General features: G+C 38.7%; 3 protein-coding genes across 16 annotated transcripts in view; 1 reads left to right on the top strand and 2 right to left on the bottom strand.

Moving 5' to 3' along the window:
* CLHC1 (clathrin heavy chain linker domain containing 1) overlaps positions 1-1,989 on the bottom strand; it is a 37,481-nt gene extending 35,492 nt beyond the window's left edge. The window contains exon 1 of one of the 5 annotated variants that reach the window (XM_043917999.1): positions 1,906-1,989. The gene's annotated coding sequence lies outside the window, so the exon portion shown is untranslated. Of the gene's footprint in view, positions 1-1,187; positions 1,236-1,905 lie in introns of those variants that run through there. The other 4 variants (XM_043918004.1, XM_043918003.1, XM_043918000.1 and 1 more) reach the window with 4 other exon arrangements.
* Positions 1,990-2,308: 319 nt separating this feature from the next.
* Positions 2,309-4,597, top strand: RPS27A (ribosomal protein S27a). The gene is made up of 6 exons (XM_043917998.1): positions 2,309-2,369; positions 2,468-2,532; positions 2,928-2,982; positions 3,391-3,476; positions 3,851-3,982; positions 4,409-4,597. The coding sequence occupies exons 2-6, from the start codon at positions 2,485-2,487 to the stop codon at positions 4,556-4,558; spliced, it is 471 nt and encodes a 156-aa protein (XP_043773933.1). The 5' UTR covers positions 2,309-2,369; positions 2,468-2,484; the 3' UTR covers positions 4,559-4,597.
* Positions 4,598-5,464: 867 nt separating this feature from the next.
* Positions 5,465-19,088, bottom strand: part of MTIF2 (mitochondrial translational initiation factor 2) — a 26,685-nt gene continuing 13,061 nt past the window's right edge. For all 10 annotated transcript variants that reach the window (XM_043917987.1, XM_043917988.1, XM_043917992.1 and 7 more), the window contains 8 exons: positions 15,792-15,931; positions 13,153-13,277; positions 11,571-11,775; positions 10,985-11,237; positions 10,209-10,349; positions 8,439-8,603; positions 6,404-6,544; positions 5,465-5,679 (listed from right to left, as the gene is read on the bottom strand). In XM_043917987.1, coding sequence (XP_043773922.1) covers positions 5,507-5,679; positions 6,404-6,544; positions 8,439-8,603; positions 10,209-10,349; positions 10,985-11,237; positions 11,571-11,775; positions 13,153-13,277; positions 15,792-15,931 — 1,343 coding nt within the window. In that variant the 3' untranslated portion in view covers positions 5,465-5,506. The remainder of the gene's footprint in view (positions 5,680-6,403; positions 6,545-8,438; positions 8,604-10,208; positions 10,350-10,984; positions 11,238-11,570; positions 11,776-13,152; positions 13,278-15,791; positions 15,932-19,088) is intronic.

The raw sequence follows: 19,088 nt of genomic DNA, 5'->3' as shown, positions 1-19,088 counted from the left end.
TTTCAAAGAATTGCTCTTGCTGCCCAGTGAAGACAAGCATTGAAGTCAGAATTACTGGGAAGCTACTACAAGAGCCCATGCAAAAGATAACGGTGGCTTGAAATAGTGGTAACAGCAGAGCTGTGAGAAGTGTTCGGCACATACATCAAAAATAAAACCAAAAAGATTTGTTGAGGGATGCGATGTGGGTATGAGAAAATAATCAAGGATGACCATCAAGTTTCTGGCTTCAGCAACTGAAAAGATGGAATTGCCTTCTATGAGATGGGACAATCAATTTCATAAGATCAGGAGTTTGGGCCCACCTATTACAGATGATCAATCAACAGATAATATGTGAAGCTGGAATTCGAATGAATAGTCCGAGTGAAAAAGAGGTTTATAAGTCATCTGCATATAAATGATATTTAAAAGTTATGAGACAGAATGGAAAAAGATCTGGGAAATGTAAGCAAAGCAGATATCCAAGGATGGGGCCTTAGGGGGCACTTCAAAGCTTAGAGGTCTGGTAGATAAGGAGGAAGCAGCAAAACAGCCTGGAAAAGAGGGTCTACGGGGATGGAAGTCAATCAGGTGAAGAAAGTGTTTCAAAGAGGAAAGGCATGATCCACTGTGTCAAACGCTGCTGACAGGTCAAAGAAGATTAAGTGGATATTGAATTTAGCAACACGGAGGTTATTCCCACAGTTATTCAGTTGGAATAGAAGGGGAGACAAAAAGCCTGTCCCCAGAAGTGGGTTCAGTCAATGGAAGGAAAAGAATTAAAGAGACAGTGAGTATAAACAACTTTCAAAGAGTTTTGTTGTAAAAGTGGAGATTAATTGGCAGAATATGGGATGAAGAGTGTACCAGAGAGAAGAAATGGATTCCTCAGAAGTGCCAAAGTAGGAAAGACATGTCAGGAACTTCAATTAGCTCATTGTTAATAAAGTGTAAAGCGAGAAATGGCTTTGGCAGATTAGGCTCTAAGGAAGGCAGAGGTTCACTATCACGCTAAGGAATTTGGGTTTTATCATGAAGGTGAAATAGCATAATGACATAATCATTTTTACTTTTTAGAATACTTTGGCAGCAAAAGTGAAGGTGGGTTAGAAGACGACTGGAGACAGAGAAAATTAAGAAGCCTAAATCTGGGGATGGGGAAGCAGAGAACGGCAGAGAGATAAAGACATTAGTAGGGTACATACAGCAAAAGGCCATGGCTTCCCATATGGCTCAGCAGGTAAAGAAACCACCTGCACTGCAGGAGACCTGGGTTTGATCCCTGGGTGGGAAGATCCCCTGGAGAAGGAAATGGCAACCCATTCTAGTATTTTTGACCTGAAAAATTCCATGGAGAAAGGGCCCTGGCTGACTTAGCATATGGGGTCGCCAAGAGTCTGGACTAAGCACAAACGCATAGCAAAGGTTTAGCTCGCTAACCCGCCTGCCTTGCCAGGAGAGCACCCTACACATACTCCAAAAACGTCCTCTTAGGATTTTCACAACTCCCAACGTCCAAACTTGGAATTCTGCAGTAAATAAACTTCCATTGGTTTTCTTTCCCATATGACTTCATTTGAAAATCTGAAAACTCCTGAGGCTTTTTAATATACTAAACCTTTTCACACTGCGTAGTGACATACAAGACAAGCTCTTCCTCAAACCAGGAGAGCCCAAGGGGTTGAGGACACCACCTATTATTCCGGTTGCCTGGAGCTGGCCACTGGAAGGCCCTTCCCTTGAAGGCCCTGGGAGCTTCTGGTAGTAGATCGCTGATCCTCAGCCCCTCACCGCCTCCGTTAGTGGGTGACGACACTTTTGGTCCCCCTGCTCTTCTCCAGCCTCTTAACCTTCCCTCCTAGTCACTTCTGACCCGTTTCCATCTCCCAGAAACCATTACTGCGCTTGCCTCTTCCTCCTCACCTTAATCCCTTTCTCCAAACCCACCGCTAGGCGATAGTAACTAGGGAGCCGGGAGGTGCGGAACTGCATCTTGGGACAAGTAGTCCTGCCGAAAAGAAAGCAGTGGAAACTACTATTCCCAGAAGACACTGCCGTTTCCTCCCTTTTCCTCATGAAGGCCCTTTAACTCCACCCCCCTTTTAAAGGCTCTCTTAGCCACGTCAACTACAGGGGTAAAGCCTTTTAAAGACATTTTTAAGTTGCTTAAATCTATCATTTCCAGAAAGTTCTGGAGGATAAAGTGAGAAATAAGCTAAGCTAGAGGGAGGAGAAATGAGGTCACGACCTGGTCTGGCATGTGGCTGGACAGCCGCTGCGACAGTGCTCAGGCACTTGGTGTGGCCGCCTGGGAGGCGGGGCCTCCAGGAGCGCCCGGAAAGCTCGTGGACCAGCGTGGGGCCTTCCTTTCGGATCCGCCATCTGCGGTGAGTGTGTGCCTGCGGCCGAGCTCTGTCCCGTAACCTGCCATCGCCCCTCCTGTATCTCCGGGTCTCATCTGTCTCCTCCTTTTCCTCACCCTCAGGTGGAACCGCCGCCAAGATGCAGATTTTCGTGAAGACCCTGACGGGGAAGACCATCACTCTCGAGGTACGGGCCAGGCTGGGGAGAAGCCGCGGCCTAATGGAGGGAGGGCCTGAGGCGGATCTCGGCACTGGCGCTGCTTTCCGCCGTACAACGCGTTTGTGAGCCGGACTTATAAAATCTGACCTTGAAATGAGCGTTGTTTGTTGAGCCGCGGCCTAGGGCGCGTTTTCTATGCCTGAAGTCCGAGTGTGTCACTTCTAGGCGTTCCGACAGGGTAGCCGGAGCCGGCGTCGCGCGGTGGGAGGGAGGTGCTCTTGTAGGTGGGCGCGAGCACGTGTGGCTCGGCCGCGACGTCTGGGGCTCTCCTAGGTGGGTTTCGGCCCCCACCGGCTCGGTTCCTTGGTAACTTTCAAGTTTCTTGCTCTGTTACCGATATGTTTGCGTTTTAAAACTCATAGGTCGAACCCTCGGATACAATAGAAAATGTAAAGGCCAAGATCCAAGATAAGGAAGGCAAGTTGGTATTTTCTGATTCAGAAAAACTGATCTGTAGAGGCTCTTGTCACGCGCTAGACATACCTGCTCTCTGTGGGGTGGGAAGAGTTTTACGAAAATGCTTTTGGAATAACACAGTAGGCAAACGTTTATCAGCATGGAGCCAAACTGCAGTTAGGTTTCACGTGTGTGAATTCGAAGGAGCTGGCTAATTTAAACTCAGCGTTTTCTGTAAAGTGGCTATGTTAATGTATATTAAGAGTAAATGAGATTAAAATGTGTAAACATTTACAGTTACACCTTGCCTGTAGTGAGAACTCACTGATGCCTGTCAGTACCATTTACTTGATTCAGGATTGTAAATCATGAGCAGATATGCTTAATTTACCATCACTTAATTTATGTATTCAACTTGTTTCCCATTAGGAATTCCTCCTGACCAGCAAAGACTGATCTTTGCTGGCAAGCAACTGGAAGATGGACGTACTTTGTCTGACTACAACATTCAAAAGGTCTGTTTGGAGGAAAGCAGCCCTTTAAGTATAAATATATGTCACAACTGGGAATTTTGACCAGTATTCAAAAGTAGGGAGAATAGCATTCAATTAGCAATAGTATCCCAGGTCATTCCTTCATCAGCATTTGAGAAGCGCTGCTACAGTCCCCTACATTTTGGATTTTGCACATTGCATCCCATGATGTTATTTAACCTTTCTATAGTAGTTTATTTAAGAATGAGATCCCCACCCTGCCCCCCAACATTCCATCATCTGTGGGTGTGCTTGACATCCAGTTAGAAGGTGCATGATGCTGGTTGTCCATTCTCTGAACACTAGCATTAATGTAGCCATTTTTAAAGCCTGTTTCATTCTCTGTTCAATAACAGGAGTCCACTCTTCATCTAGTGTTGAGACTTCGTGGTGGTGCTAAGAAAAGGAAGAAGAAGTCTTACACCACTCCCAAGAAGAACAAGCATAAGAGAAAGAAGGTTAAATTGGCTGTTCTGAAATACTATAAGGTAGGCCAAATAAGTTTTTTCTCTATAGATTAATAATTTTGTTTGCATTTCTGGTTTCAAACTTTTTTATTAAAGAAGTTTGGGTGTTTTTTTTTTTTTTTCCTGTTTTGGTGTTTGATTGGGCTTTATGTAATGGGGATTACCTGTAGCTACTTCATTTCAAGTAAGCTTTGGATTCTAATGTCAGTTTGGGTTCAGGTCTTAACTCTGTCCATCACTTGCATGGTTGGACTTTAAAAACTCAACTTCTTGTTGTACTAATTACTGGTGAGAATTTGGGATGCTTTGGTTTGTAAATACTAAAAACTATCGTTGTGTAATTTAAAGGGTAAATATTTTGAGTCACTTAAAAAACCAGATGTCAGAATATGTTGCAAGATTATCTTAATAGCAAGATTATCTTAATAGCAAGTTTCTGCTTTTTAGGTGGATGAGAATGGCAAAATCAGTCGCCTTCGCCGGGAGTGTCCCTCAGATGAATGTGGTGCTGGAGTTTTTATGGCCAGTCACTTCGACAGACATTACTGTGGCAAATGTTGTCTGACCTATTGTTTCAACAAACCAGAAGACAAGTAATTGTATATTGGTTAATAAAGATATGAGCTAACATTTAAATGTTGGGTTTTATTACACTGCTTTTAAAAGTGGACTTTAAGCATCAAATTTTCTAAAGTAACCTGTACTTCACAGAATTATGTTATATTTAGTATCAGTTGTTTAGATTTAAGCCAGTTATTTTGACCTCAGCAATATTGACATTTAGACTGATAATTCTTGGTTATAGGGGCCTTCCTGTGCATCAGAAGGATAATGAACAGCATTCCTGGCCTCTACCCACTTGATGCCATGAGCATACTATTCTATTCCCTCCCCACAGCCAAAAGTATCTAGACATTGCCAGGTGACCCCTCAGGGTGGTGAAGAACTATGCCCTTCCTCACCCCTGCAGATTGGGAAACACTGGTTTGTGTGAATTGGTATTACAACCTTGCCTTAAAAAGCTACAATATACTTGTTTCCTACAAATGAAGTTTAGAGGCTGAGCTCGTGAGTTGCCAATTAATTCATCCCAAGTCTGGATGGTTTGGCTCAAAATTTGCTGTTTGCAATACAAAGGGTACATGCTGCTATTCAATGCTACGTGTGTAAATTCTAATGTTTACTGGTAGTGTTGATGCTAAAAAACATGGTTTCATAGTATTGGTACCTCGTTTTGCCTCTAGAGCACAGTTCAGGATCACTGAACTAAAGCACCTGAAATGTTTTAAACTGATTATTAAGATTTAGTGATATACCAATAATAGTTTCCTTTATCCGTATTTTCCCATACCAGGATTTCTAGTTGTAGGCATCCTTAAATAAGGTTTCCTAGGACTGTAGTATTTTTAACAGTTAAATACCAGTTAAAGCTTGGTAGAGCTTTTTGACCAGTAGTAAGTGATGAACTATACCTTCAGTAAAACAAAACTAGTTGCTCCATAATAAGACAAAAACATTTAATCATTTATATTTTTTAAAATAATTTTAAAATCCTGGATCCCAAGAAGTCTTGGCTGGAACTTCTTTTTCTTCGTAACAAACAATAGCATCTCCCACTTTAAATTCTATCTTTTCTTCATCCAAACTAAGACCACAGTCCATTCCAGTTTTGACAACTGAAGTATCATCTTTATGGTGTTTCAGTGAGATTAATGAGCCTTTAGGGGAAAAAGAAAATACAGGGTTCATATAGTCAACAGGTAAGTATCCAGCAAGTGCTGTTTACTACAACAGCAGACTACAAGGAAAATTACACTGAAATTGTTACAGGTTTCACACTTCTTCCATGTTATGTGATGGGGCTAAATATCAAGGAAAGGGAAGAAAGTTAAGTGGTTGTAGTAATCTTCCTTTTTAAAGGTTAACACTGCAAGGGGTGGGATGGTTTTCAGGACTTGGATGAGCTAAACCAGGGTGACACTGCAGGGAAAGGTGGTCAGAGGATGGAAATAAGTAGACATGGCTGCAAGGTGCTTCCCAGGTGGCCCTAGTGGTCAAGAACCTGCCTGCCTGGTGCAGGATGTAAGACACAGGTTCAGTCCCTGGGTCTAGAAGATCCCCTGCAGAAGGGCATGGCAACCCATTCCAGTATTCTTGCTGAGAAACTGGACAGAGCCTGGTGGGCCTTAGTCTGCAGGGTCACAAAGAGCCCAATACAACTGAAGCAACTTAGCACATATGGCTGGGAAGGTAGTTGGGGTCAATTTTTAGAACCTTAGAAAATCAGACTGGGGAACTAACAATCCTATGGGAATCACTGGGACTGGAGGCCAGATAACGAGTTAGCAAGAGGTGACCTGAGCTAAGACGATACCTCAGATAGTAACCCACAATCAGGTTTTTAGTGACTGGATATGATAGGAACAGTTTTATGTTGCTTACCCTTCCAAATAACATGTCCATTGCGGATTAACTTAAATTTTTTTTGCTTTTCTATCTGTCCCTTTTGGACTCTGCAGCCAGCCACAGGAACTTTTTTCTTCCCTTCTGTTATAGAGAAGGTAGCTAGTATAGAAGCCTCACCTTTAGGAAGAAGAGAACATTAAGTATACTGAAAACAGAAATTCTGACAAATACATAATTTCTGACATTCTGCACAGCAAAAATTAAAGGCATGAGGGAAAAATACAAACTCTGGTAAAGAAGTCCTGATTTTCTCTGACTCCACCACTCTATTTTCCTGGCCAATGTTAGAAATAAAAGCATAAAAATGCTTGGGTATTCTTGGAAATGTACTTACCAAAAGAATGAACAAAAGAAACATGTTTACTGTTTTGGCTGAATAAAATGCAGTAGAAGATGTTAACAGCTGATTGTAAAATGAGCGTAATTTCTGTCTACTTCATGAAAAGCTAGTTCTCAGTCATCCTTCAATACAGTTTCTCAACTGGATCATATTAAGCTCACCAGTGGCAGATTATACACACTTAAGGTACTAAATCTCTGACTCCTCAATTTTTTTACTGACTGAAATTTGAAACATTCCAATACGACATGGTATCACACACTAGAATGTACTAGTTTTCTAGGGTTAGCGCTATTTGGTGTTCACTTACTCCTAGAAATCCTCATATGACTTTTCCAAATTGCTCTTAGCACAAGAACATAACAAATCTCTGTATGATCATGTTTAGCAGGTCAGAATAAAATAAATCCGCATTGTGGACCAAAAATGCAAATACTGAGTCTCATCATGAGGAAACAGACAAATCAAAATTAAAGTACATTCAACAAAGTCACTGGCCTGTAGCACTTCAAAAATGTCAAGGTCAAAAAAGACAAGAACAGGGACTTCCCTGGTGGTCCAGTGGCTAAGACTCCATGCTCCCAATGCCAGGGGCCCAGTATAATCCTTGGTCGGGGAGCTAGATCCTGCATGCTGCAACGAAGATCTGATGCAGCCAAATAAATATTTTTTAAAAAAAGAAAAACAATCTGTCATCCTGGATCAGGGGAAAAATATAAAGTACATTATAGAAACAATGAACATGGACTGTTGACTTAGAGTATTAATGTTCAATTTCCTAATTTTGATATTTGTTCTGTGGTTTTATAAAAAAAATCCTTGTGTTTAGAAAATACAAATATTGGGTAGGGCAAAATGTTCATTTGTGTTTTTACAGACGAACTTTTGGTCAACCCGGTATTTAGGGGCAAATGAACACAATACCTCAAATTTACAATTAAGTGGCCCAGGGAAAAAAAAACAGTGTGTATGGAGGAAGGGGGTGGACTAAAGCAAATGGGGCAAAATGTAAACAACTGGTAAACTGGAAGTGAGTTCCTTATGCTTTTCCAATAATTTTTCAGGAAACTTAAAACTATCATCAAAATTAAGTTAACCAAGAAAATCTGGATGTGGGGAGGAAAAAACAAGATGATTCAGTCCATCTTAAATAAATTTAGCCTTTAACCTGGCCAAAGGATATGTTAGAAAAAATAATTTTAAATGTTAAATATTTAATGTAAGTTTTCTTACGGTGGATTTCTCTGCCAGTTGCAGGACACAATTAATGGCTCCTTCTACAACACTATTGACACAATTAATGGCTCCTTCCACAACACTATTAATAACCTTTATGCCTCCATCCAGTCTACTTTGTATTATAATGAATTGTTTATGTCTAACTAGAGGAAACGTTCTTACTGCCGTATTGCCTTAATATCCTCACAGCCAAAGCATAAAACCTTACAGAGGCCAGGTATTTATAATTCAGATCAAATAATGCTGAACCCTTATCTACAGAAGTCATTTTTTCTAGAACACAGGATATGTGTGGACATATATCCATATATATATTGGAACAGTGAACATATTTAAACAGTGAAATACATTTCCCCTTAAACTTTGCTTTCAAGTGTTACTCACAGCAGGTAAGGTATGAATGTTTAGAAGTACCATTCAGTGAACACTCACCGACGGGGTGCTCTTCCACAATGCAGGGCAATCTGCTGCTCAGTTCTTCCTGCAAATCTTCAATAAGACGGTAAATGACTTTATGAAGTTTAATTCTTACTCCCTTTTTTGCAGCCAACTGCTGGATAACATTGCCTGCATTCACATTGAAGCCGTAGATAACACCTGGAAAGCATAAATAGAATAAAGTAGCACAAATATTGCATTAAACAGTCTTTCAAGCAAAAATTCAAATCTAAATTTTTTGCTTCTATGTAAGTTAAAAGCAAGTAGGAGAGATAAATTCTGTAATATTTTCTCATGAAAGCCAGTTTTCAAATTAATAAAAATATTTTATAAATTCTGTTATGGCTTACTAAACAAGGAAAATTTCTTTGATTTTTAAGTGTTCTTTATGATGTTTAATGTTCATTTAGGAAACATTTTAAGTGCCCAAAATGTGCAGGGTGATATGGTAAATGTTAATTTTTACACCAGGGAAATAAGAAAAAAAATGATTATAGCTAAAATATTATTACATTATTTTAATAATTGTTATTAATTGCAATCTTATAGCCTACAACTTTTGTGGTTTGCTCTGAAGTATTCAGCTGACCAAAAGATGTTCAAAAACACATGACCCGTGAGCAACACAGGTGTTAGGGATGCTGATCCTCGAGACAGTTGAAAATCCAAGAGTAACTTATAGTTGGCCCTCCATATGTGATTCCTCCACATCCAAGGAGTCAGCCAACCTCAGATCTTGTGGTACTATAATATTTACTACTGAAAAAAATCCATGTATAAGTGGACCCACAGTTCAAAACCATGTTGTTCAAGTATCAACTGTAGTTACTTAATTAGATAAGTTCAAGAGTTATTTAAGAAACGAAAGAAGTACCATGGAGCTGACCATTTTACCAAAGAACAAATGGGGGAAGCAAAAGCAAAACACTTTCCTTTAACAAGTGAAAAAATTAAAGCAAATGGCTTAGTCAGGAGAAAAACATAACCACCTTGAAAATCTTGTCATTAAGAAATCATTCAACACACCACACTATCTACATTAATAGTATAGTCAGTGTCCATAAAGTACTTTGAAATACCCAGCATTATGGAAGACACCATTTCAGTGGTAGAGGTAACAACTAATTCTAATCAAGTTAGGTCATGAAGTACCTCCTTCCTAAATGATTCACTAATTCAATAAAATTAGTGCTTTGCCTAGCTGTTAAACCCAGTCAAAGTAATGGTCATGCAGTGATGAGTCCCCATTCTGTGTAACCTAAGTTTGACTTATAAACAGTCCCCTTGCCTTCGAGGTATTTAAAGCTAAAAGGAGCTTTTGATCTAAGAAAAATATAATTTATAAAATTACAAGTGAACAAAAGTAGGCAGTCAAAAGCAAAAGATAAAAGAAAATACTGAATAGGCTAACTGCAGATTTCAGGAGCATTCAAAAGTCTAAGTGAAAGAGAGAACCAAGCTTGGGTTTGGTTCAGGATCTGGGCAAGATGAGGTGGCAGTAATGGTACACTGGAAAAAAAAAATCAAGAAACACTACTGGGGCTTGAAATATTTCCCCAAGATTTCAGTACAACAATGACAAGTGGGGCTGAGCCTGCAATACTGAAGGTATGCAATCGCTAGCTGGGACTAGACTGCCAACAGGAAGGGGAATGCGAATGGGGAGTGAATGTCAGGTGTCAGCAGCCCAGCAACAAAAGACAAAAGTGAAAGGTTCAGAGTGTCTTCTAGGAAACACAGTTAAACAGGAAATGGAAAACTTACCATGAAATGTTTCAGCAAGGTTGACATCATTTTCACTAATATCACCCACACCAAAATGTACCAATTCTAGTTCACACTCATGTGAAGCATCATAGGTATCCATAATGTTCAAAATGGCTTCAACAGAACCATCAACATCACCTAAATGCAGCAAAAGTTTAAAAGTATTGATGTTAGGAGTTAGGAATTAACAGACTCAAAAATTATAATAATCTATTTAAAGCAGTAACAAGAATGGCATTTATCATGGAATATATTCTTATTTAGGTTTAGCATGATAAATACCTTCTTAGCTGAACAAAGTATAATGAACCAGATATACATTTACAGCAAAACTCACAAGAAAATTGTTTAAAGAAATCTCCCCCAGTGGAGGTGGGCAAAAAGGGTAAAGAGGGTCAAAAGGTACAAAATTCCAGCTATAAAATAAATATGTAATGGGGATGTAATATACAGCATAGTGACTATAGTTAATAATACTGCATTGCTTATTTGAAAGCTGCTAACAGAGCAAATCTTAAAAGTGTTCAAGAAAAATTTTATAACTATGTATTAGTGAGAGATGCTAACTAGATTTACTATGGTGGTCATTTCACCATATATACAACTATTGAATCATTATGAAAATGTTACATGTCAATTATATCTCAACTTTTAAAAATTCCCTTCCAAAACACTGAAATCATTTCAGCTTATGGCCCAAATTAATGTGAGAATGACAAAATATGAAAAAATGACAAAAAATGAGTTGTAAAGTAAAACCTTTTAAAAGTCACCTTTAACAATTATTGGAAGTACATTTGAATCTCTTTCTAGTTTTTCTTTCAGCTTTAAGGGTTGCTGCTGTCTTTTTTCTTTGTACTTTATATACGATCTCTCCTTCCAGTGCAAAGTGCCATACTTCTCGCGGTCTTTCCGATGTGCTTCTTGGTGTTCCTTTCGCTTTTCTTCTATTAATCTTAAATCCTCTTTATTTTTCTCCTGTTCTTGCTCATACTTTCTCCAGTCAACAACTTCACGTGCCCTTGGCTTTATAGGAGGAGAAAGGGACTTACTTAACTGAACAGAAACCAATAACTGCTGGTTTTTTCCTCCACTATAAAATTAGTTTAACTCATATACGAAACCACTAATTAAAACTTTAATATGGAGGCTTTGTGTAAATTTGAAGTTATTTAAAAATCCAATCTCAAATTGCTAAAAATTCTACAGCCAAACTCTAAAATGACATCACTGGCCACTCACACATGTTATAGTACTGGATTATTTATTAACATGACTTATTTTGTATTGTAACATTATAGACTGATATTTTAAATCACTATATCATATTCTATGTTATAGGAATTAAGCTTAATATACCTCAGATTCTACTTCAAGAATTTCATCTCCTGCAGAAGGGAGGTCTCTCCAGCCTGTGATTCCCACTGGCATGCTAGGATAGGCCTCATTGACTGCTCTGCCATTTTCATCAAACATTAAGCGTACTTTTGCCCAACTCTTTCCAGCAACCAGAATGGAGCCTTTTCTCAAAGTTCCTCTTTGAATTATAGCTGTAGTAACAGGACTAATATGAAAATAAAAGCATATTTTCTTAATGTCATAATCAGGATGTAATAGCACTTTCTCAAGTAAAGATACCTTTAAGAGATTACAAAATATTTATTAATATGAACAAACAGGGTTAATTCCACCACTTCTTAACTTCTCAAATAATTTTCATACTATTTGCTGTTCAGTTGCTCATTCGTGTCCAACTCCTTTCGACCCCATGGATTGCAGCACGCCAGGCTTCCCCTTCCTTCATCATCTCCCAGTTTCCTCAAACTCAAGTCCACTGAGTCAGTGATGCCACCCAACCATCTCATCCTTGTCGTTCCCTTCTCCTCCTGCCTTCAATCTATTCAACTTTCATACTATAAAAACATTTTTCATAATTGTAACCTAAGTGTCCATTAATGGAAGAATCAATAAAGAACATGCAATATATACATATAATGCAGTATTATATAGTCTTAAAAAAGAAAAAAAATCCTGTCACATGCTAGAATATGGATGACCCTCCTAAATGAACATTATGCTAAGTGAAATAAGTTAGTCAAAAAGGACAATATTATATGATTCCACTCATACAAAGTATCTGAAGCACTGAAAATCACAGAAACACTACTGAAAGGTGTTGCCAAAGGGTGGGGGGAGGGAAAGGGGAAATTAACACTTTATGGGAATAGTTTGTTTTGCAAGATGAAAAAGTTCTAAAAAAAAAAAAAAAGTTCTAGAGATCTGTTGCATAATAATATGAATATACTTAAGACTACTGAACTGTATGTTTAAAAACAGTTAAGATGGTGATTTAATATTATGTATCTTTTACCACAATTTAAAAAAAGAAGAAAACACACAAAAAATATTTCTTGTAAGGTTATGGTGGTGAAGGGTGCAGATAGCTGAGTATTTTGACAAAATCCTAATCCTATTTCTATAACTAATAGGTTAAGCAGTGAAAAGACCTCTTCTGCTAATAAGGAGGGAAATTAAAGAACACTATTCCAACAATCTTACCATATATTAATGGGTAAGGACATAAAGGATTTAGAAACCCAAAAATGCAACAATTGCTATTTCATTCTAATTTATGTTAGCCTATAAGATTTTACCAATTCAGCTAAGTCAGTGGGGAAAAAAACAAAAATCAAACAAACTGAACTACTAAGCCACCTAAATAGGACTACTAAATGTATACACATAGTTGCTATGGTCTCTTGATAACTGCATGTTGGGTTCTGTGTGCCAGTGCAATAAAAAACTTTTAAAAACAAATGCTTTGAAAATACTGTTCATGTGTTAACAATAATATGTAATACATACAATATATGGTTATATAATCAGGTCACAAAAACAATGAAATAAAATTATTAGAAAATATGCATTTTAACAGACCTACCCTCTTCCTTTGTCTGTGAAAGATTCTATTACTGTTCCTTCAACTGCACCAGTAGGGTCTGCTTTCAATTCCAACATTTCTGCAAGAGCAATAGTTGCCTCTGCCAAACCCATCATGTTTTCGCCCTTAAAAACAAACAAAAAAAGAGTTGTTAATATACATTAATAAATATTATCTGTAAATGTAAATACCAGTATCAGAAAGTCAAACAACCCCTGACAGCAATAGTTTTCTCTTTAAGCATAAAAAACAGGAATTAACCTATAAGAAGGATGGAAGGGAGGGAGGGAGGAAAGGAAGGAAGAAAAGAGAGAAGCAAGAAAAATCTGACCCTGGGACAGATCTTGCAAGGAACAGTGCCTGTATTATTTTTCAAAGACTAGGTACTAGTGCTTGTCAATACCCTTTTATAAACATATGCTTCTTTCACCCTCATTCCTTAATGTGTTTCTACAGATGAGTTTTTTTCCTCTTACTTTCTTTACAATGCTACTTTACATTTGAAGTTCTAGCCAATTAAATAAGCTTTCACTGATTTCATTTTGATCACTCAAGAATTCAATGAAATACTACTATTCTTATTAAATAAATGAGGAGACAAAGCACTGACTAGGCCCAGGCTATAAGCTACACTCTAACTACTCAGCTGTGCAACCTTGGAAAATCACTTCACCTCTCTGCATTTGTTGTTGTTGTTCAGTCACGCAGTCGTGTCCAATTCTTTGTGACCCCATGGACTGCAGCCCACCAGGCTCCTCTGTCCATGGGATACTCCAGGCAAGAACACTGGAGTGGGTGTACATTTCCCTCTCCACTCTCTGAATTGCCTTTCCTCAATTGTAAACTGAAGGAGCTAGATTAGATGACTCTTTCACCTTTAATGATCTCTGTTTATTGTGCTTTCTAAGGCTCCAAGATCACGTAGCTGATTAACTCATGATGCAACTGGAATTGATGAGCAAGAGAGTTTTCCATTGTCCATGTTAGCTAAGAGACTGCTCACAGTTGTTACAAAGTATAAAACAATAGAGACAACCTTAACAAAACTAACTAAACACTCTGCTTACCCATCTACTTAATCCCTAGTATTTATTTCAATTTACAAAATGCTGCTCTGAAAAGCAGAGTTGGGGTTGTTTCTTTGCATGTAAAGTCCCCGATTTCTTCTTGGAAAAAAAGGCCTCATTTTACTTCCCTGCTACTCTCTTACCTCTACTCCCCAGGAATCATATCTGCCATTTCTTCAAATTTATGTAAGCAGAATCACATCTATCTATGCACTCATCTGATGGTATCTAGGCAGAAAAAGCAGTCATGTCTTCAAATGTTCTACTCTTGCCATCCAGTTTTCAGAGTGTAGTAAAAATCAAGGTACAATAGAAAGATAAAAAAGTAAGGTGGCATATTATGAGTTTCAGAAAAAAAGAGGCAGAGTTTTATTATTAATGGAGGCAAAACTTCTAATCATCTTGGAGGAACAAATTTAGGAAAAGTAAAGACAAAATGAGATTTAATTGGAGGAAGGTGGCCAAATAAAGTAAAATTTCTTCAGTGAATGATCAGAAGGAAAAAAAGTCCATATTATGAGTAAACCATGGAATATGGTCAGATTGAACAAAAATGAAAATTGTTACTTAGTAGCTACCTGTAGAGGACAAGAGAATTGGAAAGTGCTGTCACAAAACAGGTAATGAGTTTCTTTGGTGTTTTTTATCCAGAAAAGAATAGCTGGTAATTGAATGGGCTTCCCTGGTGGCTCATTGGTAAAGTATCTGCCTGCCAATGCAGGAGACAGGGGTTCGATACCTGATCAGGAAGATCTCACATGCCAAGAAGCAACTCAACCTACGCGTCCTCTAACTACTGAACCTGTGCTCCAGAGCCCGGGAACAGCAACTAGAGAAGTCACTGCAGTGAGAAGCCTTCACATCGCAACTAGAGAGTAACCTCCGCTTGCCAAAACTAGAGAAAAGCATGAGCAGCAATGAAGACCCAGCACAGCAAAAAGAAAATAAACAGATAAATAAAATTATTTTAAAAAGAATTAATTGGTAATGAAAAGAAAATGGAATTCATCACAAATAACACTATAAAACTTATAGTGATTTAAGTTACTTAAATTACTTATAGTAATTTAGTAATTTAAATTACTTTATAGTAACTTAAGTTTCATAGAAGCATTGGGTCAATCAATAACAGAAAGAACCCAAATGTTACAACACTGTATTAGTAAAAAGTTTTATTTGTTTAAATCTCTCTTAAGTGCCCTAAGACCTATTCTACAGCTTTTCACTTAAAAACAGGCACTTTTTATTACCAACCAAATTTCATTTCTGCTTAAAATAGTTTTTAGCCTACTATTATCCTACCTATCCCTATGACATTTACTACTTATTCTCCTCATTCTAAGTATCTCATAGTAAGTAAAGCACAGTTTAAACCTGATTCTCCTGGACTGGTGACTGACCTTTCTGAGACTAATTTCTAATCTGCCCAACCAGGATAAAGATACCAGCTTTGCTGAGTACTGAGAGAATTTTTAAACGGCAACAGAAATTCTGTGGGTCAAAATGTTCTGGAGCTACAAGGCACCCTGTGCATTTCATGCAGCACTCTTATATGAACACACCTGTACTTACCGTGAGTGCAGAGACGTGCACTGCTTGAACGTCACCTCCATAATCCTCACACACCACATCATAGGCTAGCAGTTCTTTCTTCACTTTCTCAGGATCCGCCTCAGCTTTGTCACATTTGTTTATGGCAAGGACAATAGGAACTGAAAGAAACAGAGTTAAGAGTGCAAACGATGGCACTTCAACTCCAGGCATTCACATCAAAACACAAAATTTTCTGGCTTTCTCTTAACTCAGTGACTGTGTTTATCTAACAAAAGACCCACTTTAGACCCACCCTACCCTACTTTCTACACATGGAGGATTCCAGATAAGAGATGTCAAAATAGCAAGTGTAAGATTCTGAATTAAGACTAGACAATTATGATGATTAAAAAACAAAACCACAACAGTATTGAGGGCAGAGAAAGGCCTATCCTTAACCTGAAAGCAGGATCAGCAACTATACTAGAGATAATTTTCAGAAAAAAAGATCAAGAGAAGACTCTAATTCAACTCTAATACCACTAGATCACCCTTTCATGTGTAACTCAATGAAGCTATGCAGGGCCACCCAAGATGGACAGGTCACAGTGGAGCGTGCTGACAAAACATGACCCACTGGAGAAGGGAATGGAAAACCACTGCAGTATTCTTGCCTAGAGAACCCCATGAACAGTATGAAAAGGGAAAAAGACATGACACCGAAAGTGAGCTCCACAGAACAGAAGGTGCCCAATATGCTACTGGGGAAGAGCGGAGGACAATTACTCCAGAAAGAATGAAGCAGCTGGGCCAAAGCAGAAATGACTCTCAGCCGTGGATGTGTCTGGTGATAAAAGTAAAATCTGATGCTGTAAAGAACAGTACTGCATAGGAACCTGGAATGTTAGGTCCATGAATCAAGGTAAATTGGAGGTGGTCAAGCAGGAGATGGTAAGAGTAAACATCAGTGTCTTAGGAATCAGTGAACTAAAATGGACGGGAATGGAAGAATTTAATTCAGATGACCATTAAATCTACTACTGTGGGCAAGAAGCCCATAGAAGAAATGGAGTAGCCCTCATAAACAACAAGAATCTGAAATGCAGTACTTGGGTGCAACTTCAAAAATGACAGAATGATCCTATTTTATTTCCGAGGCAAACCAGTCAACATCACAGTAATCCAAATCTAGGCCCCAACCACCTATGCCAAAAGAGCTGAAGTTGATCACTTCTATGGAGACCTACAAGATCTCCTAGAACTAACACCAAAAAAAGGTGTCCTATTTATCATAAAAACTGGAATGCAAAAGTAGGCTGTCAACAGACACCTGGAGTAACAGGCAAGTTTGGCCTTGGAGTACAAAATGAAGCAGGGGAAAGGCTAACAGAATTCTGACAAAAGAATGCACTGGTTATAGCAAACATTCTTTTTCAACAACACTAGAGACGTCTTTACATACAGACATCAGCAAATGGTCAGTACGGAAATCAGATTGATGACATTCTTTGTAGATGAAGACAGAGAAGCTTTAAACAGTCAGCAAAACAAGACCTGGACCTGACTGTGGCTCAGATCATCAGCTCCTCAGAGCAAAATTCAGACTTAAACTAAAGAAAGCAGGGAAAACCACTAGGCCAGTCAAGCAAAACCAAATCAAATCTTCTATGAATATATAGTGGTGGTGATGAATAGATTCAAGGGGTTAGATCTAGTAACGAGAGTGCCTGAAGAACTAGGGACAAAGGTTTGTAATACTGTACAGGGGGCAGTGAACAAAACCATTTCAAAGAAAAAGAAATGCAAGGAGGCAAAGTGACTGTCTGAGGAGGCATCACAAATAGCTGAGGAAATAAGCAAAAAGCAAGACAGAAAGGGAAAGGTACACCCAATTAAAGGCACAGTTTCAAAAAATAACAAGGAGAGACAAAGGCCTTCTTCAGTGAACAACGCAAAGAAACAAGAGGAAAACAACAGAAGGGGAAAGACTAGAGATCTCTTCAAGAAAATTGGAAATATCAAAGGAACATTTCATCCAAGATGGGTATAAGAAAGGACAGAAATGGTAAAGACCTAATAGAAACAGAAGAGATCAAGAAGAGATGGCAAGAATACACAGAACTATACAAAAATTCTTAATGAACTGGATAACCAAGATGGTGTGGTCACTCACCCAGAGCCAGACATTCTGGAGTGTGAAGTCAAGTGGGCCTTAGGAAGCACTGCTGCCAATAAAGCTAGTGGAGGTGATAGAATTTCAGCAAAGCCATTTCAAATCCTAAAAGATGATGCTATTAAGGTGCTGCACTCAATATGTTAGCAAATTTGGAAAACCCAGCAATAGCCACACAACTGGAAAAGGTCAATATTCATCCCAGTTCCCAAGAAGGGCAACACTAAAGAATGTTCAAACCATCAGACAATTGTACACATCTCCCATGCTAGTAAGGCTATGCTCAAAATCCTTCAAGCTAGGTTTCAGCAGTATGTGAACCAAGAACTTCCAGATGTTCAAGGTGGGTTTAGAAAAGGCAGAGGAACCAGAGATCAAATTACCAACATTTGCTGGATCATAGAGAAAGCAAGGGAATTCCAGAAAAACATTTACCTTTGTTCCATTGACTACGCTAAAGCCTCTGACAGTGTGGATCACAACAAACTGTGGAAAACTCTTAAGGAGATGGGAATAACAGACCACCTTACCTATCTCTGGAGAAGGAAATGGCAAGCCACTCCAGTATTCTTGCCTGGAGAAGTCCATGGACAGGAGACTGGTGGGCTACAGTTCATGGGGTCACAAAGAATAGCACATGACTGAGTGACTAACACACACTTTACCTGTCTTCTGAGAAACCTGTATGCGGGTCAGGGAGCAACCGTTAGAACCTTATTTGGAACAACTGACTGGTTCAAAATTGAGAAAGAAGTATACGGCTGTATATTGCCACCCTGTTTATTTAACTTGTATGCAGAGTACATCATGAGAAATGCCGAGCTGGATGAGTTATAAGCTGGAGTCAAGATTGCTAGAAGTATCAACAGCCTCAGACATGCAGATGATACCATCCTAATGGCAGAAAGTGAAGATGTCTTGATGAAGGTGAAAGAAGCGAGTGAAAAAGCTGGTTTAAAACTCAACATTCAAAAAACTAAGATAATGTCATCCAGTGCCATCACTTCATGGCAAATAGAAAGGGGAAAATGTGGATGCAATGAGATTTCCTCTTCTTAGGCTCTAAAGTCACTGCAGATGGTGACTGTAGCCATGAAACTAGAAAATGATTGCTTCTTGGCAGGAAAGCTATCACAAACCTACACAGTGTATTAAAAAGTAAA

Source organism: Cervus elaphus, chromosome 11 (assembly GCF_910594005.1).
Source record: "Cervus elaphus chromosome 11, mCerEla1.1, whole genome shotgun sequence".
Classification (NCBI taxonomy): Eukaryota; Metazoa; Chordata; class Mammalia; order Artiodactyla; family Cervidae; genus Cervus; species Cervus elaphus.
The sequence above is the reverse complement of the archived record's forward strand: the minus strand, read 5'-3'. Positions and strand labels throughout refer to the sequence as shown.